We start from the raw sequence: 27,748 nt of genomic DNA, 5'->3' as shown, positions 1-27,748 counted from the left end.
GTTTGGACTCATTTTATCTCCATTCAGTTTGAGTTTCTAAAGGTCAAAGTACAACGTAGGGGCGGGGGGGAACGGGAATAAATACACAAACACACAAACACAACATGTTGTCTGACACTAACATGCACCGTTATTTATTCTCATTAACAAGCAAGATTGTTACAGAGGTTACAGTCCTCCAAGTGGACGGCCGGGGCTTGAATCCGACTTGTATTATTCAGAATTATTTGAATTATTTTCAGAGAGCGTGATTGAATTGTGTGTTTATTGTATGTCGATACCTGTTGATGTGTGATTGAACTGGGCAAACACGAGCAACAGGAGTTTTCATTGTTCAATCCTGCAACCGAGCGGCACCTGAGGATGTAGGTTTGGCCTCGCGTGGGGAACGCTGTTGGTCGTTTACATGTTGATGCTTTCACAGTCTATGGTTGATACGGGTTTGAAAATATTTCCATCTACCTTTCTGCGGGGCCGGCTGAAAGAGTGTTGTGGAAACAACTGTTAGAAATGGATCTTTGTTGTCGTGAAATTACAAAATGCACCTTTAAAATGAAAACGAGATGTAGCCTACTTGTTGCTCCAGCAGAGGTCGCTGTTGCGTTAAACTCCTCCCCCCCGTGCTGTGTGTATGCGGTGGTTAGTGAAAACAGAGTAAACATACAGTACAGCTGAAAGCTGAAGGGAGCTGGCCCACGTGTGTTCTACCTGTTAAAGACTTTTAGACATTATTAGAGATTCTCCTGCCGTGAGATGGATAACTATCACAACCAGAGAGACTCCAGAAGAAACCAGCTGAACAGGGGTCTACAGGTCGACGCGTCAGGTGAGCCTGTGAATAACAACGATGATGGTGCACCTGTCACACCTGACGCGGGACGGCAACAACCCGCAAACAGAGAGCCTCAACAGTAAGTGACGGTGGGAGATGTTAAAGGGATTCAGTGAAGTCTGACTCAGTATTGAGTCAAAAATTAGGAACTGTATTTACTTTGTAATTACACAAAAAGCTAAAAATCCTACAGAGTTGACTCTTCAAGCTCTCAAGGCTAATATAAGAATAAATAAAATACTGTTTCCTTTAAAATAACATGTTTCTGTTCATTTAGTGGAGAATTGATAATCACCACTTTCTGTTTCGTTTCTTGGGAGTAGAGAAAGTAATGGTGCCTTCACTGTTTCCCGGAAATCCCAACTGCTAAAGTGATATAAGGCTATACAAACTTAGCGTATGTGAAGTGTTAAAACGTAAAACTTAAAGGGAAAATAGGTAGAAGAAGTGAGTGCTGCATTGGGTAAAAAAAAATAATGTAGAGGAACCAGGTGCTCTTCAGGAACAGGGGACAGAAGTCAAATCGTTGACTGTCCTGATGACAACCAAATTCTGAAGTGTGTAAAGGTGGATGTAAACTCATCCCTATACGACATCAGAGTGTCTCTGACTTTCAGTTTAGACTTCTTTTCACACTTTAAACTTTGTTTTTCATCAGGACAGTCAACTTTTTTATTAGCTATAAAACTTAGAGGTTTACTTTGAAAGTTGTCACTAACCACCTGTGTCAATCTCTGTCTCAGCTCCGGGGCGTACACTGTGATACCTCCAAATGAATCCCAACGACGGAAAACAATATCGAGTAGGCTGCTTCTTTCAACTCTCCTATCATTATTAGTCCATCTTTTATAAATGTTCTTATGTGTTTCTCATGTTATGAAGTGGATTTTTCTTCTTCTGCAGTAAGCCAAAAAGAAGAAGAGGATTTTAAGAGATGGAAAGAAGCAAACAGACCGTCGTCTGTGCACACAAATCCAGAAAAGCTGGGTATGTATGAATATCACAATCTTCAATATTTGTATGACAGGATACTTCATGATGAAAAGTAACCTGCTGTTTGATTGATCAAGGTGGTCATGTGACATTGGCTGAAGCCAGAGAGAAGCAATCTGCAGACTTACATTCCTCCAAATTGCGGAAGAAGGTGATTTTATCCTACATTTAAACGAGCATCCACACATAATGATCATGCACTCGATTGATAAAAACCTTTAAATATGTTTGTATGAACGTGACGTCCGCATTCGTCCCTATGTCTGTATAAGTCAGGCATGCTGTGTATGCAAATTGACGATGTTTGAGATGTAGAAAAAGATGTTTCAGAGTATTTCCTTTCTGTTGTATCAAAGAAAAAAAAGATTGACATGTTTGATGTTTGAAGCTAATGAAGGCGGAGTGTGACAAGAAGAGGAGACAAGAAAAGGACGAGGAGCTGGAGAAGATGAAGGCTGTACAGAGAGAAAAGGTGAGAGCCAAGCAACAAGGAAATGTCCTTTGCACATGCAAAAGTATGCACATGTTGTCGTTCCTAAAATCACATGCCACCTCTTCTCTTTAAAATGATTCATGCAAAACAAAAAACTCCTTCTATTTGCATATGAAACGCCCAATCCAATGAAGTGATAGTTTACTAGTTTTTGCACTTCCTCTCTGCATAACACTTCTAATCTGTTTTAATGAATCAGTCAGCACTGAGAGAATCCCTGAGATCCACTTCAGGAATGTGCTACACTCAGACACAGTGTGAGAGTCGGTGGAACCAGCAACAGCAGTTACAACAGTAAAGAGTTAAACCATTTACACAGAATAAAGCCTTTGTAGTGGCTTTATTACATCCTGGTCTGCCATTGCATTGTGGTCTGGTGTTCACTGAAAATGCAGCAGCACCAAGACAATTTGGCAACAAAAGAAAATGTGCAGATTCAGCAAAAACATGAAAAAAAAAATTGATTGTTTTTTAAGAGTCAGATCCTATATCCTAAGTCCTCTAAAGGATACTCCGCCCTTTAAATTATTTCCCTCTGGTGTTTCCTCTTTCCTTAATATTGTAGTTCTGTGTTTAGCCTCTAGATGTCAGTAGAGTCAAACATCAGCAGGTCTGTGCGTCTCAGAGCAGAGTCATCCCTCACACACACACACACACCCCGTCAGAAGAACCATCTGATTCATGTTGTGGTAGTTGACAGCACTACCTGCACTCTGCTCTCAGGGATGAGAGTGCTTCATGCTCTCATCATTTGTCTGAAGCTCTAATCGTGGTTCAGGCTCTCCTCCTGGTCTGTCTCATGCTCTAATCCTGGTTAATGCTCTCCTCCTTCTCGTCTCTCTGATGCTCTAATCTTGGTTCATGTTCTCCTCCTGGTCTGTCTGATGCTCTAATCATGTTTCATGCTCTCCTCCTGGTCTGTCTGATGCTCTAATCGTGTTTCATCCTGTCCTGGTTTGTGTGAGGCTCTGATTGTGGTTCATGCTCTCCTCCTGCCTGTCTGTCTGAAGCGCTAATCTTGGTTCATGCTCTCCTCCTGGTCTGTCTGATGCTCTAATCGTGTTTCATGCTCTCCTCCTGGTCTGTCTGATGCTCTAATCGTGTTTCATGCTCTCCTCCTGGTCTGTCTGATGCTCTAATCTTGTTTCATGCTCTCCTCCTGGTCTGTCTGATGCTCTAATCTTGTTTCATGCTCTCCTCCTGGTCTGTCTGATGCTCTAATCGTGTTTCATACTCTCCTCCTGGTCTGTCTGAAGCTCTAATCATGTTTCATGCTCTCCTCCTGGTCTGTCTGATGCTCTAATCATGTTTCATGCTCTCCTCCTTCTCGTCTGTCTGATGCTCTAATCTTGTTTCATGCTCTCCTCCTGGTCTGTCTGAAGCTCTAATCATGTTTCATGCTCTCCTCCTTCTCGTCTGTCTGATGCTCTAATCTTGTTTCATGCTCTCCTCCTGGTCTGTCTGAACCTCTAATCATGTTTCATGCTCTCCTCCTTCTCGTCTGTCTGATGCTCTAATCGTGGTCCATGGTCTGCTGCAGTTACATGCAGGAGTGATTCACTTCTGAAGACCATGGCGGTTTTTCCGCAGACCTCTTCCTGTTGCACGATGACCTCTATGAAACCAAAGGAATGTTCTGGTAATCCAGGAAAATGCACAGATGCATGAGAAGCAGAGTCCTCTCAGTCTATAGTCGGGATCTGAGAAGAAACTGGCAGAGACGTGGGTCCTGAATCCGACCTTACCCACTTTGGTTTTGGGATGTAGGCTGGCCCGATGATGTCCGGGCGGAGAATTATTAAGTGTTCAAACCACAAGAACGGAGAAAAAGTTCAGCTCCTGCTCCACGGCCACCATATTTGTCTTTCTATGTTTTACAGTAAAAACACTCTGTGACAGCCCACATGGTTGACCCGCACATGACGCTGCAGCCAGAATCTAAAAAAGAAAATGAGACAAAGATGGCTGACTTTGGTGAGAGAGTTCACTGAAATTGCAGTTGGACAGAAAGGATTTCCGTCTCTATTTAGGAAAATTGGATTTTTATTGCATGAGCAGGAAGAGCGTCATCAACACATCACAAACACTTTATACAATCAAACAGAGGAGGGCGTCTCAAAGTGAGCAGCTGTTTGATGAAACGCTGACAGTGTAGAGTTCCTTCTCTGACGCGCCTCAAATGGACTTTTATTTTCTTAATTTGAAAAAGGTGCAAAAAATTCCAGCGCAGTCCTCCTGAAATCATCTAGATATTTTCCAGAGTGCAGATGTGAAAACAGCTTAGGATGGCAAAGTCTATTTCCTCATTCAAGTCTCTTCTTAAATCTCACTTTGATAGTCTAGCCTTCCTGTGATCCATCTGTTTTTATTGTTTTTATTATTACGTTTGATTACTGTGTTTTATGTTTCACTGTTTACTCCATGTAATGTTTTATTGACGGTGATTTCTGTCCTTATTGTTTTATGATTAACACTTCATCAGTCGGTTGTTTTATCCTGTAAAGCACTTTGTAAACCTTGTTTTGAAAAGGTGCTATATAAATACAGTTTATTGTTATATTATTACCTCATTTTGTGTACCTGGACTACCCATTGCATCACTGAGAGGTAAACATCACTGCTGCTTGTTGATTATAAACAGTCTGTGTGTGCGCTGCATGCTGAGTGCTGCTCTCTGACTTCAGTCTGTGATGTGTTGCAGGCGGAGCAGCAGGAGCAGAGGAGGCGACAGGAGGAGCAGAGGAGGCGGGAGCTTCATCGGCAGGATCACCTCAGGTCAGAGCGGGATCGGGTTCACTCGGGTCGCGTCACTGTCACCGTGTGGTATTGTGTTGTTTTGTGTTCTTGCGTTGTGTTGTGTTCCTTCTTGCTCTGCAGCAGATCTGTGTCAGAGATGGAGCATCAGATGACACCATCACCTCTGCTGACCTATAATTATCGCTGCAGTTTTTAGCAAGATGCATTTTCTGTTGGCAGACAGACAAAGAAATAAAATCATATCAGTCGCAAATAAACACAGACAGGCGACACAAGGTCGACCTCTGAATGCCCTCGTTTACCTTTTTATTACTGTAAGGAGTTTTACTGCTGCTTTTCGCTCTGAGGCTTGGAAAAATTACTGAATGAATGAATAACTCCCAGGGAGTGTCTCTGGTTTCAGAACTGAAGTGCCTTCAGTCTGCATTCTTTGTAATGGCCAGCAGGGGGCGACTTCCATCGTTGCAAATAGAAGTCTGATTGTATAGAAACTGAACCTTCTTCTCAGTAGATGTAAAGATTTTCCTGGTGGTTTATGGTCTCAAACTCAAGTTTCAAGTGACTTTAGTACATTTTGGTCCCATCAAGATTAAAATGGATGATGAAGAAGGTCCTGTCACCCAGAATAGGGACGCAACAATTTGTATTCATCCTCTTGTCTAAATAATAGGGCTGACCCCATATATAATATTTGTCTCACAGTCAAGCACATGGATGATTCCATTCCAGCTATAAGGGGGTGTTTAATGTCTACTGTCATTTTACATAGATGGTAAGTGAAAAGACGTTTTATTGTTTGTCGCTGGTCTGACCCGGACACACTGGCCCGTCATGTCAGATAGTTTGGACCAGAGAAGGTAGGCGGTTTTAAGGCAGCCCCACACGGCCGTTTTGGACGCCCCTCGGTTTGCCAGATATGAGAGCAGTTATCAGGTCAAACCAACAGGTGTTGCAGCGATGGAAGCGGGCAAGAGAACTGGTTCAGATAGAAGTGATTGTACCCGACCTAAAAAGCCTCTGCATGTTTCTAATAAGCTCCACGAGCAGAAACGTGCTCAAACTAGGATCAATATTGGAGATGCTTTTGAAAAATGGAGAGAGGTTAGAACGCTTAAAGCTTAAAGCTCCTTGATAGGATCTTTTGTGAGACCCTCTATGGTGTCCTGCAGTGCCACACAAGTCATCCGGGGTAAACCAGCAACCACATAATGTCTGTGTTCAATGTATATGCCTTCACATGTCTGGAATGTATACATTCCTCTCTCTGCATCAGTGTGTCCGCTGTATATGCAAATGTAGACATTTTCCGTTTTCAACATCTGTTGTAACTATGGCAACCACATACACATTCAGCTGAAAGTCGCCAGTTAACATGGTCACTCTTTAAACCATAACACCGGAACGGACATAGCCATGTTTAGCGATGGAAATGATGTCCTGTGTGCTGCGAAACCTTTATCTTAATAGCTCTGTTTTTCGGTGGTGGTGGGGTGATGTTAACATGTCGTTTTGGAGAGCTGTATAATTTAAAAGCCTGCGCTGAAGCTCAGCAGTGAGTCTGATGGTGGCCTCTACTTTCCTACGTTCGTTTTTGCCCTCCAAGCCCCCGCGCCAGTCACGTTACTGAATGCTATTAATAATCATTTCAGTCTTCATTTCAGCCTTAAAATGAAGAAGTCAACAATGATAATAAACAAAGTAATGATATCTGACACGTTGATGTTGTAATTTCAGCCGGTTGAAAAGTGACTGAAAAGTGTCCTAGACAATCCACCGTTGAAATCACAGTTAGTGCTCAATGGGAGTGGTCTCCAGACCGAGAATCCCTGCCACAGAAGACATGATACTTCTGTTTGCAAACATTAAGAAGCACTTAGCAGTACTAGTGAATCGTCTCTGACAGTCAAAACAATGGAGTGCTCCTTTAAAGAGGTGGTTTTGGATAATATTTAATAATAGAAAAGTAGAAAAGATAATGCTTTCAAACGTCTGCTGTCTGCAGAAAGTTTTCATGCAGTCTTCTCCAGCAGAGAACCAGACCGCTTTAAATCAATTACCAAGACAGCCAAGATGTTATTGGAATATTATACGTGGTCGGCTCTGAGGGGAAGCTGCTTGTCGAGTAGCATCTCTGGCTTCCTGACAAGAGAAACAAAAACAGCAGACAGCAGACCAACGTGTGAACCTAAAGGAACAATGAAGACATTTAGAGACGGGGCAGAGATGGCGGGAGACGGGGCACAGAGCGGCGTCAAAGATGGACAAACAAGCTGGGTCATCTGTGTGCTGCCAGGATCCCAGGCATGTGGAGTGTCTGTGGAGCAAAAGAATACTCTGCTGCATACCTGGTTATTATTCTTTTGTTTGTCTTGAGGATGAGCAATGTGAGGATGTGTGATTTGTGTTTTTTCCCCGCAGGGCAACTGAGAGTTTTCTACAGAGGTTTGAGAGGACGGCCGAGGGTCCACTGGCATCCAGCAGTGCCACACACACGTCATCCAGGGTAAGCCAACGACCACATAATGTGTGTGTGTGCGCACTCGTATGTGCTTTCACATGTTTTGTTTGTATACACGGCTCTCTGCGCATCAGCTCTTCAGATCCCAGGGTTCAGGGTTGAGCCTGAAATCTTTTGGGATTTAAACCGATAGATCTGCCTTTGTGAGCTGTTTTCTGTATAAATACTCTCTGGGGTTTTCATTGTCAGAGGCAGCGCGGCAATTTAGGGGTATCCCCTATTAACTGGGTCGGTTGACACCCCCTTCTGCAAGTATCTCCTGATCAAAGCCGGAGAACACATCAGTACAGCGAGCTCTCATTTAAAGAGTAGATCCTATAAGTCTTCCTCTCCCCTGCCTCCTAATGTCTGCCCCCGTGTCTGCTCTGTTCACTCTCTTTTGTTTTCTCTCTCCTTCCTTTTTTCTCTCTTCCTCTCCTTCGCTGCCTGTTGTTGGTTTTCATGGGAGGGAATGAGCAGCAGGCGGAGTTCAAGGGACTTCCCAGAGTTCACACGGAGCAGAGACAGAGACACAACACGACATGACTGTGAGGAGTCTGCAGAGAGACAGAGTAGAGTAGGAATGACCTGCGCTAGTAAAAGTACCTGGAGGAAACCCAAACCTGCACACCAGCCACTCACATGCGGTTATCAGGAAACTGAAATTCACCATACCCTTCTGACCGTGTCATTTACGGTCTAATGTAAAGAATTGTCAGCACCTAGAAGTTTTGAATATTTGTTTGGATCCACATTTTAAATATGGTCATTTAGGTTTCTGTCAACTTTACTGATAAATAGTTTGAACTGGGCAAAGCTTGGGTAGTAAGAACATCCATGACACCTGACCTGGTAGCTCCATGTACAAGGGATCCTTGCAACAGCTGTCCTGGTTCTGACGTTTTTTAGCCCTCAGTTATCCCCTCTCTCTCTTCCCCAAAGTTCCTTCTCTTTGCAGCTTTCACTGTTAAATAAAAGGCAATAACCGCCATCAGAAATTCTTCTTAAAAATGGCGGCTATTGTCGATTTGTCAGCCAGATGTAGCGTCCTTCCTTATAGATGATTAACAGCTGCTGATGTTGAGAGACTCCTGCGATTTCCTAGTACGGTGTGCCTCAGGGGTCTGTTTTGGGTCCTCTTTTATTTTCCTTATGTATGCTTAGAGCTGGATGTCCACAAACTTTCTTCAGCTGAATTAAAACCAAAATGGTTTGGCTTCTCACAACGTCTTTGTCACCACCAGCACAGCTTGTCGATGAGGGGGAGATGTGAACTGTGTGATGTGAGTTTTACGACAGTGCAGTTGCACTCAGTGACCTTCGGTTGGCGCCAAAGCGTACCAAACCGAATCCCCCACATAATGTTTCTTCAATGAATCTTTCAACTCTAATATCATGTTAGACTGTTTTGATTACAAGACACATTTCCAAAGGCATTTATCTCCTGTTCTAGTAATTCCTGCTATAATTCAAAATCAAGGGCCCCTGTAATCCATAGACCTCAAACATGCAGAGATCGTGGTTATTCTTAGCTCGGAGAACATACATTTGAGAAAGCGATGACAGCTCCTGTCAGACACGCTGCTAATACGGTCCGCCCCGCCGCGTGTCTGTCAGTGATGTTACACCGGAGGAGAACAAAGTGTGCAGGAAACTGCGCTCTGCTGTGGTGACTGACAGCAGTGTTAAATCTGCACACGCAGATCCCTCGGCGGACAGAGGAAATGTTTTCCTTTTCTCATTGTTGTGTTTCTCTCCTCTTTCTCTCACTCTCGCTCTTCTTTCTCACACAGACCTGACGCAAATCTTTCAGCAGAGCCGGTGGTAAAGACAGAGAAAAGAGAGGTCAGGGGTCAAACTGCGGTGCGACAAAGCAGTTACAGTAATAAAGAAGTCTCTGTGTTTTATGGAGACACACACACACACACACACACACACACACACACACACACACACACACACTTACAGTAGACAGGCTCTGAATAGATGACGCAGATGATACCAGAGAGAAACAAAGACTCACCTCTTCCTGCTTCCTCATCTCAACCGTCTCTGTCCTCTCTCTTGTCGCTCACCTCATCTTTGGAATTCATTAATCACTTCCTTTCAAGTCTTTACTTTTCCTTTCTCTCCTCGTGCCTCTCCACTCATTCATGTCCAGTTGTCACCCGTCCTTTCCTTTCATCTCTCTCTCCCAACTCTTTTCTATATTTTTCCCATTTCTCCTCGTCTTTTTAATTTCCCTTTTCTTCGTCCATCCTTTCCTTCTTGTCCCTTTTCTTTCCGGTCTCCTCGTCTTCTCTCCTCTCCCCTCTTATTATCACCTTCCAGTTTTTACCTTTCCTATCTCCTCATTCCCATCCTTTTTCTTATTCTATCCTCGTGCTACCATTTCTTTTCACTCCTGTCCTTCCCTCACCTTCCTTTGCGTCCCTCTCTAATCCTGTGTTTTCTTCTTGCCTGTTGCTCATCTTTTAAACTCTCCTTTCCTCCACGTCCCTTTTCTTTCTCCCCCTTTCTTGCCTTTTCATTTCCCATTTTCTCCTCCTTTCATGTTCTGTCTCCTCTCCTCTTCCCTGCCTTGTCCCATCGTTTACCATGAATCTTTTTCTTTTCTTTTACCCTTTCACTCACTTCCTTACCTAAGTCATCTCCTCTCCTCTCCTTTTTCATCTTTTCCTTGATCTTGTCTCCTTTTCTTTAGTCCCTCCCTCTTGTTCCCTTTCCTCTTTTCATCTTCTTTTAATCTAGAGAATTTGTTTCATCACATCTTCAGTCTTCACCTTTCTCTTCTTTCCCTTTCCCTCCATTCTTGTCCGTTCATCTGCGCCTTTCTCTTCCCATCTCCTTTCTTTTGTTTTCTTTACTTCCCCTCCTCTCTGTTCCTCTTTTCTCCTCTGTTGTCCTGTCTCGTTTCACGCTGCCTAATTGACCTCCTGATCGCCTCCCTCTTACCCTTTTATTTCCTCTGTTGTCCTTTCCTTTCCGCCCTCTTTCCTGTACTCTTCTCTCCTCTCCTACTGCGTCCCCTCCTCTCATATTCATTCCTGTCTTCCCTCCCTTCTTCCCCCCTCTCTCCCATGCTGCCCTCTCTCTCCGATGGAGGTCACAGATAAACAGATGAAAGCGTTTGCGGCTGTGGAGCAGCAAAAGTCAAACTTCTTGATGTGGTTTTGACCGGGACCCTGGGATCTGTTGTTCTTTCAGACATGGCTCCATAAGGCCGATTGATCCCTCCTTCACATCCTCTTTTTGTGGGCGTGTGAGTGAGTGTGTGTGTGTGTGTGTGTGTGTGTGTGTGTGTGTGTGTGTGTGTGTGTGTGTGTGTGTCTGTGTGTGTGTGTGTGTGTGTGTGTGTGTGTGTGTGTGTGTGTGTGTGTGTGTGTGTGTGTGTGTGTGTGTGTGTGTGTGCTCTCAGTGTGTATACATGTGTGTGAGTGGGAGATTTAATGCTGAGCTTTGATGGCGCTCACACAGGTGGGCTGTGTGTTTAGGATGGCACATGAGGACCAAGAAACAACCACCTCGCTGACCCCTCAGGCTGGGAAACAATCAAAAAAAAACAGATGTGTTGTGTAATCTTTTTTCAAAGTCTAGATCTCAGTTAGCTTCCTTTGGGTTGTGTGGCATTGGTTGAAGACTTACAGACACAGTCCTCACAACTTTCTCAAACCGTTAGAAAGCTGCTCGTACGAAGCTCTCTGGAAGTCTCACGAATAACACAAGCTAATTGTTGCTCAAGAGAGGAAACAGACTCATGGATGCTCTACCAGTTTTTCTTCCCGATTTACCTCTGTATGTTGAAATAATTAGCTTCAGTTCCTGCAGGTCAAATAAGCAATTTTGCAGATATTCATTTCTTATCTTCACCTTTTCCAGTTCATGGTTAATGTGTAAAAGTGAAGTTATCATGCTGGAAGTCCTGCACACTGCTGCGCTCAGTCGATGTAGTTGTTGTCCTGTAACATCGACCATCTGTCTTGATTTGGATTTACAGTCTCTGATCTCTCTTGGGTGCAAATTCGCTACGAAGCATTCAATATCTTTTTACAAACTTCACATAATCTTATGGACTAGGATATATTTTACAGTTAGTGGCACTTAGCTATGCCACAATATTGACTCCAGTAGAGTTGGTCGTCTCTCAAGTGGAAGGTCGGGGGTTTTATCCCCACCTCCTGCAGCCACATGGAGTCTACCAGACATGAGAGCTCAGGAGCTCTCAGGAAAAGATGTGGTTAATGACTCAGATTTACAGACTGTGACATGCAGTAATGTGTTGTGAATGCAGAGGGAGAGAGAGAGAGAGGTAGGAGCTCAAGGTGCCTGTCCCCCTGCTAGTCTGAGCCTATAGCAGCATAACTAGGAGCTGGTCTATGTATACAGGGACATGAATAACCAGGTTTCTCTGTGTGCATGTACACATGATCAAAACTGAAGATAAGGCTCATAGTCGGGACACTCGACTCCACTGAAGCGTGTTTCCTCTGGAGATATCTCTTCTTCACACTTTGCATGATGTCTCTTTTTTTTTTCAGAGTGAGGCTGTGGGGAGTTCAGCGAGGGAGAAGGAGGCAAAAAGTGTGCAGGATGTTCAGCTGGAACATCGAAGGTATGCACAACATTCACAAACCTTTTCACATTCAACAACTTCAATCGAGGTCTCGACTCTCGTCCAGATGCTCCGACATTAAAACAGAGAACGTGTTAAATCAACGAACACACGAGTGTGTTCGAATTAAACCGAAGCGTTCCAGGGTTCCTGGAACTTTCACTTTACGAAATCCAAACTCAACATGATGAATGGTTTGTTTTGTTCATCCTTCTGGATTCAAACCAGTACAGACTGGCCAGATCGCTGAGTGTTGAGTGTGCTGCGTGCAGCGCTCTGACCTCACTATATCTCAGTGAGTTTAAAAAAAGCTGTCAAACATCCCCCTCACCCAGTTAGTAACTGTTATGTGAACTTTGTTTTGACAGGGTGAACGCATCCTTTCTGGACAGACTGGAAGGTCGAGGGCGAGGGGGTGAGAAGGGGGACGGCGTAAAAGAGGAGGAGCCTCCGTTCTTCACCTTTGAAGAGTCCAGCGTGGCTGAGAGACGACCCCCCTTCACTCACCTGGACCCCGGTCCAGAGCAGAACCTCTCTGACTGGATGCAGGAAGGCGGTGAGCTGCCAAAATGCTTTCACACGCCTGTCTTTGTTTTAGTCCGGCTGGTTAACCAAACCTAAATGAGACCTGTGACCGCCTCATGTGTCTCTACGGGGCTGTGATTGTGTGTTTAGTCTGCGTTAAATCAAAGGCTTTACCTGTGTCAAGAATGCAGACGTGGAGTTATGCGTGGTACGTAGTGATATTGACGCTGCCGGTGTTTCAATCCTGCTCATACTTGTAGTTTATGGAAAAAAAAGTGCGTGTGTGTGTTTGTGTGTCTATAAATATGAGCAAGAAAGTAATTTTCCAGTCTGTGTGGGTGCATACCTTTATTTACTACGGCTTACACAATCAATCAAACACGTTTAGGTTTGAATCTGCAGACAGGATGCAGAAAAACAAAGACGTACAGGCCCTGACACAAACACTAAACAACACACACACACACTGCGTCAGGCTCGTGTCACAGACGAGAACTCTTCGCCAGCGCTGAGCCGAGAATACTCTTGACAGACGGCGGGCCTGCAGCCAAGCAGAGCAGCCAGGAGGAGCAGGCCCCGCCCTCCTCTAATTAGCCTGGATTGACATACTGAGTTTCATACCTGACTTGTTGCAATTCACTGTGAATACCTGCCAATCACTCGGTAAAAATAAAACACAGACGGAGTATGCCTACTGTACTGAAGCGTTTCCTGTTACAACTCGTGTTCATTATGTGAAAATCATCCTTTGTTTCAATTCTTGTTCCGTTTTTTTTTTTTTTCCTTTGTCCGTTGCGGCCGTTTTGGTTCAAGACTGACTGAAGATCTTAAGTTATTTTTTAGAGCTTCAGAACTTTTAGATAAAATCGACTCTATCATCTCAAATCACCGGGTACAGTCCCACCAGGCCGTCCCATAGGCGATCCTAAAGATGACACTAAAGTCAGGGGCGCGTTACTCTCCCATATACGGATCTACTAAGATTAATATCTTCTTACCTAATTGCTTCTGATCGACACAGTTGAGGTTTCACGAGAGCAGATACTTACGATGCATTCATGTGGTGTTGGGCACATCGGAAAAACAAGTTTCCATGTTGTAAAATGAACACGAACACCTGTTCAAGTCAGAACAACAACTCGGAAAAGAATTAGGTTCACGACTTGCAGCGAGCTCAGTCGAAAATAGACAGAAACCGAGACGACTGAGTTGTTTTGCTGGCACGCTTCGGAGACGGACCGCGGCGCTTACTGTTTGAACCAGGAGCATCGTGCAGTGGCAGACCGCAGCATGCAATGAGTATGTGGAAATTGTCAGTATCTGGCAACTCTAAATCTAACTTAGATGTCTGCACATCTACAGATGCAGTATCAAAAGCGTCAACTCTTTTGACACCTTTACATTAAACTCTGTTTTTAAATGCTTCTTGATATGAAACATTCCCCATTTAACCTGTTTGAAGAGAACCTTTAAGACGCTTGAGTTTATGAGCCGTCCTCTGTCTGATACTAAACTCCTTGTTTGACTAACTCCTCGACCAAGCAGCAGCCACAGTCGTGCAAGTTCACCAGTTTGAGGTAAAATACAAATAATAACCCGTGACTGCTGCTGTGGGCACATTTCTGTGTGTCAGATTCTCACAGCATCCTTAATTCATCATGTCAGGCTGCATCCTCCAGCCCCGTCTGTGTTTAACTACTGTACCGATGCGTTACTTCCATTCTGTCAAATACCTGTCACAGCCCATCTGCTGCCTGCATGCTCATGCTGCCCAGGCCTTCTGCACTCATGAGTTGGCACTTGAACCGGACCAGCTGATGGCAGGAAGAGCTGCGGGTAGTTTAAGGGGAAATGTTGTCAAAGTGGTCGGACATGAGACGTTTCAAGCTGCCTTCAATAAAAGCGCTCCTCAGACCCTTCTTTTAACCAAACATCTGGGAAGAGAGCAGCATTTGTAAGGATTGCCTCACAGTCCCTGATGACTGTGTGTGTAAATGTCAAACAAAACAGATTGTATTGCTCATCCACGCAGAGAAAACACTGAAATTAGCGATCATAAACATCCATCTGTTGTGCATGAGAGTCAGAGAGAGTGTTGTGCACTTTCTGACACGACAATCAAAAGAACCGAAAGGCCTCATGGGAACACAAATAAACACATGGGGCTCTGTTAGGATTATGTCTTTTCCTCCCTGTCTTCCAGACTCAGATCCAGACTCTGACTGGGCCCTGATGGAACTGATGAGCAGCTTTCCAAACTGCTGCAAAGTGTTCCTGGAGGAAATCCTCGACCAGTGCAACGGGGACTACGACCAGGCCTCCGCACTCCTCATCTCCACGCTCAGTTAATTTGATGTATCTCTAATGTGATGGCGGCCACGCTTTTTAGATTGTGTTTGATGCTGCAGGAAACGTGTCACATTCAAATCCTAGCCTCGGGTGGCTCGGAAAAATTTGATACGCATCAGGACACAGGGATCAGGACCCCTCCAAGACGTCAATTAAGCAGCACTTTTCTCCCCTTCTGCCCCCAGATCTACAGAATAACCACCAACACACATTAAACAGAACCTACATTTGAAGCTCGGTCCAAAGACAGCTGGACTTGTTGAAGATCTCGTCACCTCTCCTCTGAAAGGCTTCTTCAGATCTAATCTAACTGGTGGACAGAGCTAGAAATAAAAGCCTCTGTGGATCAGTAGTTAGCTAAATTCCTACTAAGATTATTTTAGATCATGCTACTAGTTGAAATGTACAAATGTACATGTTTCTTCAATTTGTTGTTTTTTTTAGCCTCAGCTGTCCTTGAGTGTGCTAAAGTGTGTTATCTTTGTGTGCAGTTGTTTGTGATATCTATGAAGATGAAGGCCGTGACATTAGCTGGTTTAGCATTGAGAGATGGGCTTTGAGAGTGGCACTACTCAAACTTTAAAAACACTATATCTTAACTTACAAAGTGTTTTAGTAAATGATCCTTATCCACTTCCTTGTTTAAAAAAAAGTTTGTTTAATCAATAAATAAGAAATGGTTTGTGCTTAATGTGAGAGTTGACCTTGAATTCAAACACTTTAGAATGAGCAGCAAATTGTGGAAAATCTCAGAACCCTTTGGAAATCTTCGTCTCTCACTAAACACACCTCTGGGAAGGGAAGGTCATTTCTCAGTCATTCCGATGAAGCCAGCGGTTAGAGTGACGCCCAAGTACGACCTACGTTCCCCCGCAGCATTTAATGGAAGCATGTGTGACTTTCTGATCCAGTAGATGGCGCCCTTGAGGTCCAGCATGAAACCAAAACAAACTGCTGTTCGGCCACACCTCCTCCATACTGAAGCCTCCGCTTCTCCTCCAGCGACACACCTCCAACCCCTCTACACTCACGTTCACATGAAGGAGTTATCAATTAGAACGCTCCACAATTAAGCACCATTAAGTGCAAGCGGAGGACAAAATTGTCCTTTGCTCGAGCTGCGATCACCCGTGTCCTGCATTGTTGTGTTAGCATGCTAATGTTAGCGCTCTTTAGTTAGCTCGTAGCTTCACATTGCATGTAAACTGACACAGAATGAACGTGATCTAAAAACTCTTACATGACATCCAAATAATCAGTGAGTATGTTCTTCTTCTCTCTAGTCCTTGACTAAAACAGCTTTTATACACAAGGGGAGGAGCCGGCCGTCCCGTCCATGTAAACACGGCTCTGACAACAACACAGCCAGCGGGACTCGAGCTTCTCACTCATTGTAGACAGTCATGACTCAGAGACACATTTACACAGGATAGACTTCATTTATGATATATTGATGTGGAACATGTTGCACTTTCCTCCTTTTTGCACATGCATGGCCGCTGCTTTGGGGCCCCCTACAGGTCTGGGGCCCTAAAGCGGTTGCCTGTCTTACCTGTTGACAAGCAGCACCTCTGCTCGTAAAAGACACAAAGACGTGTATGAAAACCAGAGTAACGGCAACGCAGCATGGTCCAGTCTTCTGGCGTTCGAGGCCAACAGGTAGCCACGTTATATCAGACCGTTCGATGCTTACCTGCAGAGCTGTACGTCCTCCTTGAGATCTGTTTTTAATCACAACATTAATCACTGACTGCTTTGGTGTCCGGTATCTGTCTGCATGCACTCGTGAGTCATGTCGGGTTTTGGGCCTGACATGGACTCAGATTTATGTTCTTTTTTTTTCACCAGTTTAGTTAAAGGTCATCGCTGTGACTCATAATCTTCAGATCACATTCTGGGGCTCTTAACTACATCAGTGTGTGCACATGGAAGAAAAGCTCAACCCAAATACATGATGCCTTTTGTTTGTGTTGTAATTAAAGTCGCATGTGATGAAGCTGGAGCGGAGCTCTGCAGGACAATAGACGATGATAATCCAAAAAGTGTTTTCCTCTTGTGTTTGGATTCACTTCAAAGTCACTAAAGCTTCAGGGGCCTTCCATGAAACAACTTCTCTGGATCCCTGTTAGAGTTGTTCTAGCACGCTTGTCGAACTCTTTCTTCCTCGTCAGTGTTTTATTTATAACTGGGTGGGGTTTCCAGGTGGGCAGCGGGCACACAGCTGCTGTCTGAGCTGTGAATGTCGGCCTCATTATATCGCTGAGCTGGACGTCCGAGATGTTATCACCTGACAGAGGAAACAGAGAACAAAGGGTGGTGCTCTCAACGTGGGGGGATGAGAAATCCCCTTCTACATCTGCATGAAGTCATACAAGGAGTGAAACTGCTGATGTAATCCAACAAACGTCTTCCCTCTGGAAATCGACAAGAAACTCATTGTCAGGGGGAGTTCATCATGAAGACCTGGAAATAAAGATCATAGTTTTACTCTTATGCGCTTACACTCTTTATCTGCCTACTTGGATTAGAAATCTCTTAATTTTCTTGTACCGACTTCTTCATTTGAACACTTCAAATTCCTCATAATTATTGTTCCTTTGGAAGGCATTTTGACTAAATGTGAGAATTAAACACTAAAAATAAAGGATGATTAGTTTCATATAAAGGATGATTGACATCATTTTGTTGTTCACTGCGGTGTCTTATTTCACCTTCAATTGGGATAAAGGAGTTTTTTAGGCAAAATTAAGGTTAATTATTTGGGAGATTTAAATATAAAAAATCCTGATCTGGTCCCAATTTGAAACTTTTATATTTGACACATTTGGAGAAAGCCGGGCTGGTTGTCTCCCCGTGCCTTCAGTGAATATATCAAGCTAAAGCGAGCCTTTTGAAGTTAAGATTAACTTTCCACGCTTACAACAGTCATTTGTTCTCCCATTTTGTCTTTCCTAAACTGGCTGAATGCAATCGACTGCAGGTCAAACACTGACTGTCAGAGGAAGCAAACTCAGAGACACAGGAGTAGGTATGCTTATAGTTCTTTACTGAAGTGTCACATTCAGAGAAGAAACAAGGAACTGGACCCACGTGCAGAATTATAATAAACAAAAAGGCCACAGGCAAACAAAAACATACTTTTTAAAGCCAAAAACTAGAAGTCAAAAAGCACAGGAAGAATACCTGAAACACAGGTAAGCCGAGGTCTGTCATATGACATGGGAAACAACAATAAACTGACAACAAGAGGGAAGGAACACTGAGACTAAATAGACAGGGGTAATCAAACAGGTGAGACAAATGACACAGGTGAGGACAATCAGGGCAATCAAGACTGGAGGGAAACAGAAAGACGCAGGGAGAAAACAAGACCAGAAACACTGAGGACCACTATAATCTAAATCATGAAACACGGAGAACTCAAGAATGTAACAAAACACATAGAGACACAGAGAGACACAAGGAGAAGAAATTACAAAAGAGAACAGGAAACACTGAAGGCTAAACTAGGAAACAATCAACACTAGGAAAAAGAACCACAAGGAAACCTAAACTTTGAAATACAAACTAAAGACTGAATCATGACACTGAAGAATCTAAAAGTGTAGCATGAAAGAAAGTGAGACAGAACCAAAGCACAGAAAAGATTACTAGTCTGAGGTTTAACATAAAGTGACGCTCTGAGAGCAGCGTGCTTCCAGCCCTCCTGACGAGGATCCTCCACAGGTGAGCTCTCAGCAGGTGTGTAATGACCAGATTAATACACAGCTGTGCTGCTCCCAGTGAAGTCAGGCACCTGAGAGTGAGAGAGAAACTACTTGAGAACCACAGCTTTAACCGTTGGTGACCAGTGACCCCTAACAGGAAAAGCGTCATAGATAATGGAGGGATTAGTTCATATTATTATACACCAAAAGAAATAAGTCAAAGTACAAATTCTGAATAATACTGACATGTTTTCAAATTATGCAACGCGTTGGGTTGGGAGAAGTCAAGCTTGTTTTGTCTATCTAAATTTAAAGTAAAGTAAAACAAGGGTTAACGCCGGGTGAGGAGTAATGAGGTCATGATGTGCAGCTCTCACAAGCACCGTAACACAGAGTGTGTTACGCAAAACGTGGGCGACTTTTTGAGTATCAGTATCAAGTTAAGGGGAAAAACCTCGAAGTAAACCGGCGCTGTGCGTGTGTGTGTGTGGGTGGGTAGTGTTTATGATGAGAGGTGGGGACACACCACTGCTGACGCCTAATCAATACTCTTCTGTACACATCTGTGAGCCGATGAGACAATGGAGTGGGAAGGTATCGTATGAAGTCTCCTCCGGCTGTGTTGATCTCAATCAGCTCGGATGGAAACAGTTCTGGGACCGAGTGCAGCAGATCTGTGGTCTGTTCCTAGAAGCAGAGGGGAGTACCACGAAGCGAGCTCGACGTAGCGAGGCTCTCTTTGAGTACGCTGTATGGACAAAGCAGACTGAAGAGATATCAGGTTATGAACTTTATCTTTTTCTGCTTCAAGCTGTTAACAAACATGTAGAGAGGAGAGAGGCAGGTGCTGCTGCATGGGCCTACAGAATGTGATACTGTAACTGCACTACTTCCCTCTATGGGAATATTGTAATATTATGATCGATGGGCGCGGCAGTAGCTCAGTCTTGTTGGTACTTGGGTTGGGAACCAGAGGGTCGCCCGTCCCAAGTCCTGGTGCGGACCAAGCCTGGAAATGAGTCTGGTAGCGAGAGAGGTGCTTCCTGATCACTGCCGAGATGCCCTTGAGAAAGACACCAACCCCCCGCCCCCCCCACGCTCAGCAGCGCTCACTGTGTGCAGCAACCCCTCACTCTGACATCTCTCCATCAGTGCATGTCCACAGGATCCTGTTTGTGCATGTGTTTCAGCCTATGTGTGTGTAGCATGTTCAATAACAGAGTGTAAAATTGAATTTCCCCTCAAGAGATCAATAAATGTTATCTTCTTCGTCTCAGATTCCAAAATTGTCCACATCAATATTCCTCCATCTTAAGATCTACAATGCCAACGGAATTTAAACCTTAACTCTGAACTTTTTAGACCTGACTAGTCAGGTTAAAAGAGAGAGAGACAGCTTTATAAAGATTTATTTATTGGGCTTTTTTGTGCCTTTATTGGAGAGATAGGACAGTGGATAGAGTCGGAAACCAGGGAATGACATGCGGGAAAGGAGCCACAGGTGTGGATTTGAACCCGAGCCACCCGCTTGGGGGACCACAGCCTCCAGACATGGGGTTTCCCCCCACTGTGCACCCAGCGCCCCAGAGAGACAGCTTTATGACACAGAAAACTCTGACTTTTGGCTCACCATTAAATCTTGCTTTTGTGGTACATCCCCCAGGTTCTTCTGGATTAAAAAAAAAAGAAAGAAAAGGGAAATGTTACTTTGGCTTTTGCAGAAAGAACGGAACTTTAGACAGCTTTCCCAATCTTCTTGTAAAGGTTTGCACTTGGCTGTGCAGGTTATTTAACAGAAGATCTGAGAGAGAGAATCGGGTAGTCGCATTCCTCGCCATGTGTTTGCAGCAGAGAATTATTGTCTGTTTAACACTGGGCAACATTAGTCATTTGTTAAGACAGCTGAAAACAATGATGAGTGAAAAAGAGAGGGTAGCGTGACTTGTTAGGTTAGGGAGGATGCTGGGATGGATGGATGGGCACACGAAGAGCGTGACTTCAGCTCCAGAGACATCAGGACTGTTCACACTCTCGCCAGAATCACGGAAAGCAACATGTAAGACTCCAGAGTTAATGAGGTAGAAAGATTCACTCAGCTGCTCTGAGGTCCAACTTGCTGAGACCTCTGGCAGTTAACATCAATCGTTCACTTTTTATTTAGAAAGCGCCAAATCACAACTAGTTATCTCATGACACTTTACAAATGGAGGTGATCTAGTCTGAACTCTCTGAACTCTCTGAAAAAACAGAAAAATACATGGAAATGATAATGCCGTGTATGTGGTATAAAACAATTTAAAACAAATCAACAAACACACATACGGTCATTTTTCTGAACCGTCAAACAGAGTTTGTTTTAATGTTTTTTCTGTGTCTGACTTCCTGACCCGCTAATTTATGTGCCGTGCTCCGGCATCGGAAAGAGAGCGCACACACTGACAGTAACATGGATAAAAGTGAAATGAAGATATGCAGATAATAACTCGTCATTTCAGCAGGAGGAAAGCAATCACTGGGAAACAGTGGAAAGATAATACTTCATTTAAACAGAAAAATAGAAAAATTACTGAAATGATAACTATAATAAAATTGGAAATATAACTCGTACTTTTGGCAGTAGTAGTGGGAGTATTGTTTAGATCTGGGGTGGAAGTGGTCGGCTAACAGAAACAACAGAACCCTGCAGGAAGAGAAAGCACAACAACTCCAGTTGTAGTAACTGGTATGGAAAAATGGGACACAAATGAAAACAGATAGAGACGCTTATGGTTTAAAATCCCCTGGTCTAAGTCTAAGCCTAAAGCAGTACAACAAGCCCAAGCCAGCTCTAACTCTAAACTTTATTTAAGAAAGTGTTAAGCATTCTCTAAAAAGTAGAGCTCATGTCTGACTCCCAGACCCGGACTGGTTGATTATAACAAAGTAGAAGCCTGGAATTTGAAGGCTCTGCCTCCCATATTGATTTTGGAGACTCTGCATTCAGCAAGTGTCATTTCCTACAGGGGTCACAGAGATGTATAAGCTTTTAAGGCCTCACAAGGGCGGCTGTGGCTCAGTTGGTAGAGCCGGTCTAGGTTGACACGGGGCATAAGGATACATATTTATATTTAGCTGTGTTATAATAATACATTTCATAGAGAGAAAAACAAAACACATGTTCATGTTTTTACATGAGACAGGTTTCTTAATTAACTACCGTCTTTATTTGTTTTTCCTCTGTCACTGCTGTGTGAACGTGTTCATGCGCTCACCTTCTCGAGGTGTAATAAATCATTTTATTGTCAGGGCTGACTAACCCGTGGGAGGAAGATCATACGGGAGAAGAGTAATCTTCAAAAGATCAATAAATCTGTCGAGGATTAAAAAAAACAGCTCTTGAAAGTCAAAAGTTCCAAGTGAGAGTCAGACTTTAGATGTTTATTATTGTAATTGTGATTTACATAATGACGCATACAGTGTTCTCATCTGAACTCCAAAACAGGCCGACCTCTGGATGAGACCCCGTATTTTGAAAAAACAGCGGAGGACTTATCCCATGACTCGAGATTTGTCTTTCCAAGTTTTTTCATCATCATAGTCCGAGTAAATAAGTGCTGCAAGCACAGTGGACTGTTTTGGTTGGTTAAAACCGGGACATGTTAGTGTTCTACAGATGTTTGTGGGGACACAGAGCTTGAAAACAGGATGCTCAAATCAGGAGGTATGGTCACCCTACTTTAGTTATGCTTTAATTACTTCACTAAGAGGCCAGGGGTCTCATTTATAACCGTTGCTTACGCACAAAACGGGAGGTCTGAAACTGGCATACGCTATTTCCCACGCAAAGTTTGTGATCTGTAAAAACAAACCTGATGGTAAAATGTGCGCACCGGTAAGCAAACTCTGACCCAGGCGTATAAAATATATTGAAATTGAAATTGAAATTATACCGGACCGGACTGTACACTAATGTAATCACTGATGTAGACTTACACAAAAAAAAAACATCGCCAGCGCCATCAGTTTTCACTAATATCTTTCAATATCGCGCATTTATCATCAAGTGTGATTTTTAGTTTTAATAAGGATGACTGCGTCAAGACGCACAGAGCGCAGAGACACGGTGATGGCTTCACACATTTCACCTTCTCGTTACTCAGCACATCTTCATCAGCTGCACCTATTTATTCTGTAAATAATTCAAGTGTGGACATTAAGTCGGGGCATCTCTGACACGATCATTAAGCCATATATATTATCATAATTAGTCACAGTGCAGACGGAGTTTCCCTAGAAAAAATGTGGCCAACAATTAACAGTTTTTGTTCGTTGATCAAACCTTTGATTAATATTATCATAGAGTGAGGGAGCCCGCTGACTGACGTGTCCTCTCTGCCAATATATGAAGAAATCAGTGGGGGTCCTGTAAACATGTAAACATTGCAGATATTCTCGTGCGTAATGATGAACGGCGTATGTTTTGGCACATAGGACAGCGTGAATGCAGCAGCGACGTGGTGTCATTCTCTGATTTTTCTTCAGTTCGTGATCCTCCTGCTGCAGCAAACTACCGATATGTCCATTCTATCCTTTACTTCATTAACAAGTCCCTTTGTTTCTGAATCAGAAAGTTTTGTTTCTTCGCCTAAACTTCCGGGTTTGGCCGCGATCCAGCACTGGAAACCTTTGCTCTGCCCCCTCGTTTGTATGTATTTTCATTCACGAGCTGCTTTGCATTGACCGTTTATGGTTGAATGTGGGCGTGTAGAGGGCGGAACATGGGGCTAATCTACGGGTTTTAAGCCTCCTGACAAACCGTTACATCAAGCCCACCTATCAATCATGTCAGCTATGCGCCTAACAAATATCGTTCATAAAATCAAAACAGACGAGTTGTAAAAAAACTCACCACCTATACAGTGTGTGACGATTGAGACATGAGCTTATCGGACCTATTTGTTTTTTTGTATCAGGCTGTAAACATGTTAATTCGTCTGTGGTGTGTATGTGACTTCCAGTGTTCCTGCAGACAGCCTCTAGTGGACACTCGACGAACTGCAGGATTTTGAACTTCAGCATCGGCTTCATTTTTCAAGACCGGAAGTCCATCCCTATACGGTCTAAATTCACAGCTTTGTTTTCCTCAAAATGGCTGAATTAAAATCAGTTTAAGGTTCGATCGGCTCCACCAGCCCTCTACACCTGTCCTTGTTAGAGTTCATCTCTGGTCCAATGTTTTAAGAAACAACAGCATTTGTCTAATGAGCAAATCATTTTATTAGTCAAAGGTATTTTCCTTTAACCGTGACAGCAGTGTTTATGAAACTTTAACCATGAAATTTCAGTCCAACCATACCTCAACCACGGCTGTGCCAGATAAAGAAAAACAAATGTGATGAGTCATCTTGGAAGGCCCTGACACAAATGACCTACTTTGCGCTGTTGATACTGTAAAAGTGCACATATTTGTGATCTCTTGGTGTGGTACTTTTTGCACACACAGACTCGAGAGAGAGAAGGGGAAACGTTATGCAGCAGGAGAGGAGAAGGAGCTGGCAGGTGCAGGAGGAGACGGATTCTTTCCCAGGCTTTCAAAGTGGGAAGGTTTTTGTTTTTTTCCTGCCTGCAAAACACCCAAACTTAACAAAATAAACAGGTTTTACACACGGAGGTAAAGTGAGGGATACCGATCCCTTCCTGTGTGGTCATCAGGATGGTAAACTGTTTTTCTTGAACATGAATCACAGGAAGAGCCGCCTTTTCACTCATGCTAATACCCACCTCACAGGTCTTCCGTTTCCTCCTGATAGCCACTAGGTGTGTGCGTGCGTCGGTGTGAGATAAACGGACTCCAGTGAGATCAAATAAAAAGGATAATTTATTTGAATAAACTCAAAGGCTTGGACATGCATTTATTACCTACACGCATGACTGCCAGGCCTCACAGCTGCAAAAACCATCCCAGCTGAGCTTCTCCCACTCTACCTCTAACACAAACATTTAGCCTGTTTAGAGAATTACTTTGAGGTTTGATGTATTAGAGGCAACTTAACGAGCTTTACTTCTACCTTTTTTCTTCGAGCGATTGTCACAGGACCACCCAGTGTTTAGCATCCAAAGACGAGGAGTCCCCATGAGGATGAACGTTGGCTACATGTTCACATGCACACCCACTCATGTATACGGGTCCAGAGGCCCACAAACTGTTGTGAGTCGGGGGATTCCCAGAGGGTGGTTCACAAACAGAGTGAGCTCATCTCATACTGTAGTCTTACACACACACACACACACACACACACACCCCGAAAATTTCTGGGTGAAAAAAAACATGTCCACTTCAGATACTCGCCGACATTCACACACAGCCATGGAGCTCTGGAGATTATTAAATGTTGGTCTGAAGAACATAAAGCATCTTAATGTGTTGGAAATAACCTCCATTTTGTTTTTACAGCCTACAGCATCTGGTATTTGGCCTGAGAGGATCATGCATGAAGAGAAATGTAAAAGACAAACTGAATTCTTCTTTGCATCAGTCAGATGTGCAAGCCGAGAAAGGTGGACAAACATTTTGTGTTTCATGTTTTTCGAGGTTTAAAATGTACAATGTGTCCATAATAGTAAAGACTGTCAGCAAGGGACAAATCAATCTGCTATTGTAGAAGTCGATTTAGCATCCGAGAGCAACTGCCAATCTTTGGGGGGCTTCTGGTGTAGCCTGGTGACAAAAGACTTTCAGCCAAGATTTCCATTTCCCTTATTACATAAAAACTTAAAAGAGCAGTATGTTACTCTGCCACCTAGTGTTTAAAATGGGTACTGCAGTCCAAATTCTAAACATTGTAGAGAGCTGTCTCCCCCTCCTCTCTAGAGTCGATGCTCACGCAGGTTGCCATGTGGTGGACACTGAAGCTTCAGTGTTTATCCAGCTCTGCATCGGTCTGTAAACCTTTCTGCGTTCTAACCTCTCTCCATTTTTCAAAAGCATCTCCAATATTGATCCTAGTTTGAGCACGTTTCTGCTCGTGGAGCTTATTAGAAACATGCAGAGGCTTTTTAGGTCGGGTACAATCACTTCTATCTGAACCAGTTCTCTTGCCCGCTTCCATCGCTGCAACACCTGTTGGTTTGACCTGATAACTGCTCTCAGATCTGGCAAACTGAGGGGCGTCCAAAGCGGCCGCGTGGGGGTGCCTTAAAACCGCCTACCTTCTCTGGTCCAAACAAAAACAGACCCAGTTGGTGACATGAGTCAGCATGGATAAAGGTCCAAGTTTGCAAAATCACAACTAAGATATGTGCATCTACTTTCTTTACTGCCTGGTTTAAAACAACAAAAACATTGTCTTAAAATGTCAGGCACCTCCACATTAGACGTGAAGAAAACTTCATTTCTGGCACTCCGAGAATTGACACAGTGACTTTTAAAAATGTGCAGCAACGTGTCTTTAGAAACAATGTCCTGGTTAAACTGGGCACTCCACAGACCTCACTGGGCAGCTCTGCACTGGGACTATTTCTTCAGTCCAAAGGGGTTCCAATGAAAACTGTTCACGGTGAGGTCTGTGGATTTTCCTGGACAGCTGAGACATTCCTTCTAGAAATAGATGTTAAGATTTCCAATTGTGATTTTTCAACACGTTGAACACCACAAGCAGGATTCCAGTCACCTCCATTGTATCGGGGGTGGTGACAGAAATCTCACTGAGGGATATTTCCAAACTCACCAAAACTATCTGCATCGTTAGCTTTCCCCCGAGCAGGAAACAAGAAAATAGAGCTCAGATTAATTCAAGTATATCTGCGACGTGTAAAGCCTTCCCGGTGCAGTCTGCTGACTTTGGCCTGACATGCGTTCACCAGAAGACAGTCTGGGTGCTTTCTGGTTTTCATAGCACCCTGCGTCCTCTTAGACTTTACATTACGGGGCGTTGTGGCGAAATGTCTGAGCTAACCGTCATAAAACATTTCCTACTGTGAGGAAGGAGAGGGCCATATATTTCAGGACACCGGTAAACCTCAGGCTGACCCGAGGAAAGCATGACAATGTAATCCCCTAACACACACATGCTGAAATGGACATGTGAACATGCAGCATACGCAGACACTCTCCCTCTCTCTCTCTCTCTCTCTCTCGCTCGCTCACACACCATGCACACTCACAAACAATGTCAAACCACAACTGAGTCACTTTGCTTCCTGAGGGAAATTTGGCTCCAGGAGGAGGGCAGTGAAGGCCTCAGACTGCTGAACGATAGCGCTGACAGCGGTGTTTTACTCGCACATGTTCTCCGAGTTCCCACACACTCAGCTGCTGGCATGGAGTGTAGGCGACGAAGCAAAAAAAGGGGCACACTTTAACATTTATCCATACTGACATTTGTCATAAACAGTGTTGGGGTTAACGCGTTACAAAGTTAGATGTCAGAGTACTCAGATTAATTAAGAAATCCGTTAATAGTTACTTTTCACAACAGCAATCCATTACTACAAAGAATCCTACACTTCACTCTTCCTTTTATCGCCAGAAAAAGAAAGAAACGTCTGAAGCGTCTGCAGCTTCTGTTTCTCTCCCTCTGAGCAGGTCGCTGCACATGGGCAGAAGGTCGGTCTTCAGATGTGTCAGCATGCTGCGTAGCGAGCTAATTCAGCGAGAAAGATAGCGGAGAGGGCAGCTCTGACTTTGTTGAAATATTCCCATTATTTTGGCTTCTGTTGTATGTTATATTGAGCAGATGAGGGGCTGAAAAATCTGACCTGTGGCTCCTTTCCCGCATGTCATTCCTCACTCTCTGTCCCTGATTTCTGAATCTATTGTCCTATCTCTACAATAAACTCACAAACAGCCTAAAATAAAAAAAATCTTTGGAAACACATAAAAATCTGGCAAAGGTCGGCCAGATTGAGTTAAAATGTACAAAGTGTATTATTGCAATTTCCTATAAAGATCATTTCCTTGCCTCGCCCTTTAACACACAAAAAAAGAAAAATCCATAAATCTTCA

The 27,748-nt window shown here is 43.7% G+C and overlaps 2 protein-coding genes across 2 annotated transcripts in view; one reads left to right on the top strand and one right to left on the bottom strand.

Annotated features, from left to right (window-relative positions):
• Window positions 1-27,748, bottom strand: part of akap11 (A kinase (PRKA) anchor protein 11) — a 202,206-nt gene that overhangs the window by 87,860 nt on the left and 86,598 nt on the right. The window lies entirely within an intron of this gene.
• epsti1 (epithelial stromal interaction 1) lies at window positions 659-15,749 on the top strand. The gene is made up of 10 exons (XM_061053658.1): window positions 659-911; window positions 1,576-1,634; window positions 1,736-1,819; window positions 1,903-1,976; window positions 2,214-2,297; window positions 5,020-5,093; window positions 7,494-7,578; window positions 12,111-12,184; window positions 12,553-12,740; window positions 14,913-15,749. Exons 1-10 carry the CDS (start codon window positions 754-756, stop codon window positions 15,056-15,058), a joined length of 1,026 nt encoding a protein of 341 aa, XP_060909641.1. The 5' UTR covers window positions 659-753; the 3' UTR covers window positions 15,059-15,749.

This window comes from Labrus mixtus, chromosome 13 (assembly GCF_963584025.1).
Source record: "Labrus mixtus chromosome 13, fLabMix1.1, whole genome shotgun sequence".
In the NCBI taxonomy this organism is placed as follows: Eukaryota; Metazoa; Chordata; class Actinopteri; order Labriformes; family Labridae; genus Labrus; species Labrus mixtus.
This window is presented reverse-complemented; position numbering and strand designations above follow the sequence as displayed.

Coding starts and splice junctions, on each gene's coding strand:
- epsti1 (XM_061053658.1), top strand. CDS start 754: ATGGATAACTATCACAACCAGAGAGACTCCAGAAGAAACCAGCTGAAC. Junction 12,185..12,552: donor GTTCAGCTGGAACATCGAAG/GTATGCACAACA, acceptor TTGTTTTGACAG/GGTGAACGCATCCTTTCTGG. Junction 12,741..14,912: donor TGACTGGATGCAGGAAGGCG/GTGAGCTGCCAA, acceptor CCTGTCTTCCAG/ACTCAGATCCAGACTCTGAC.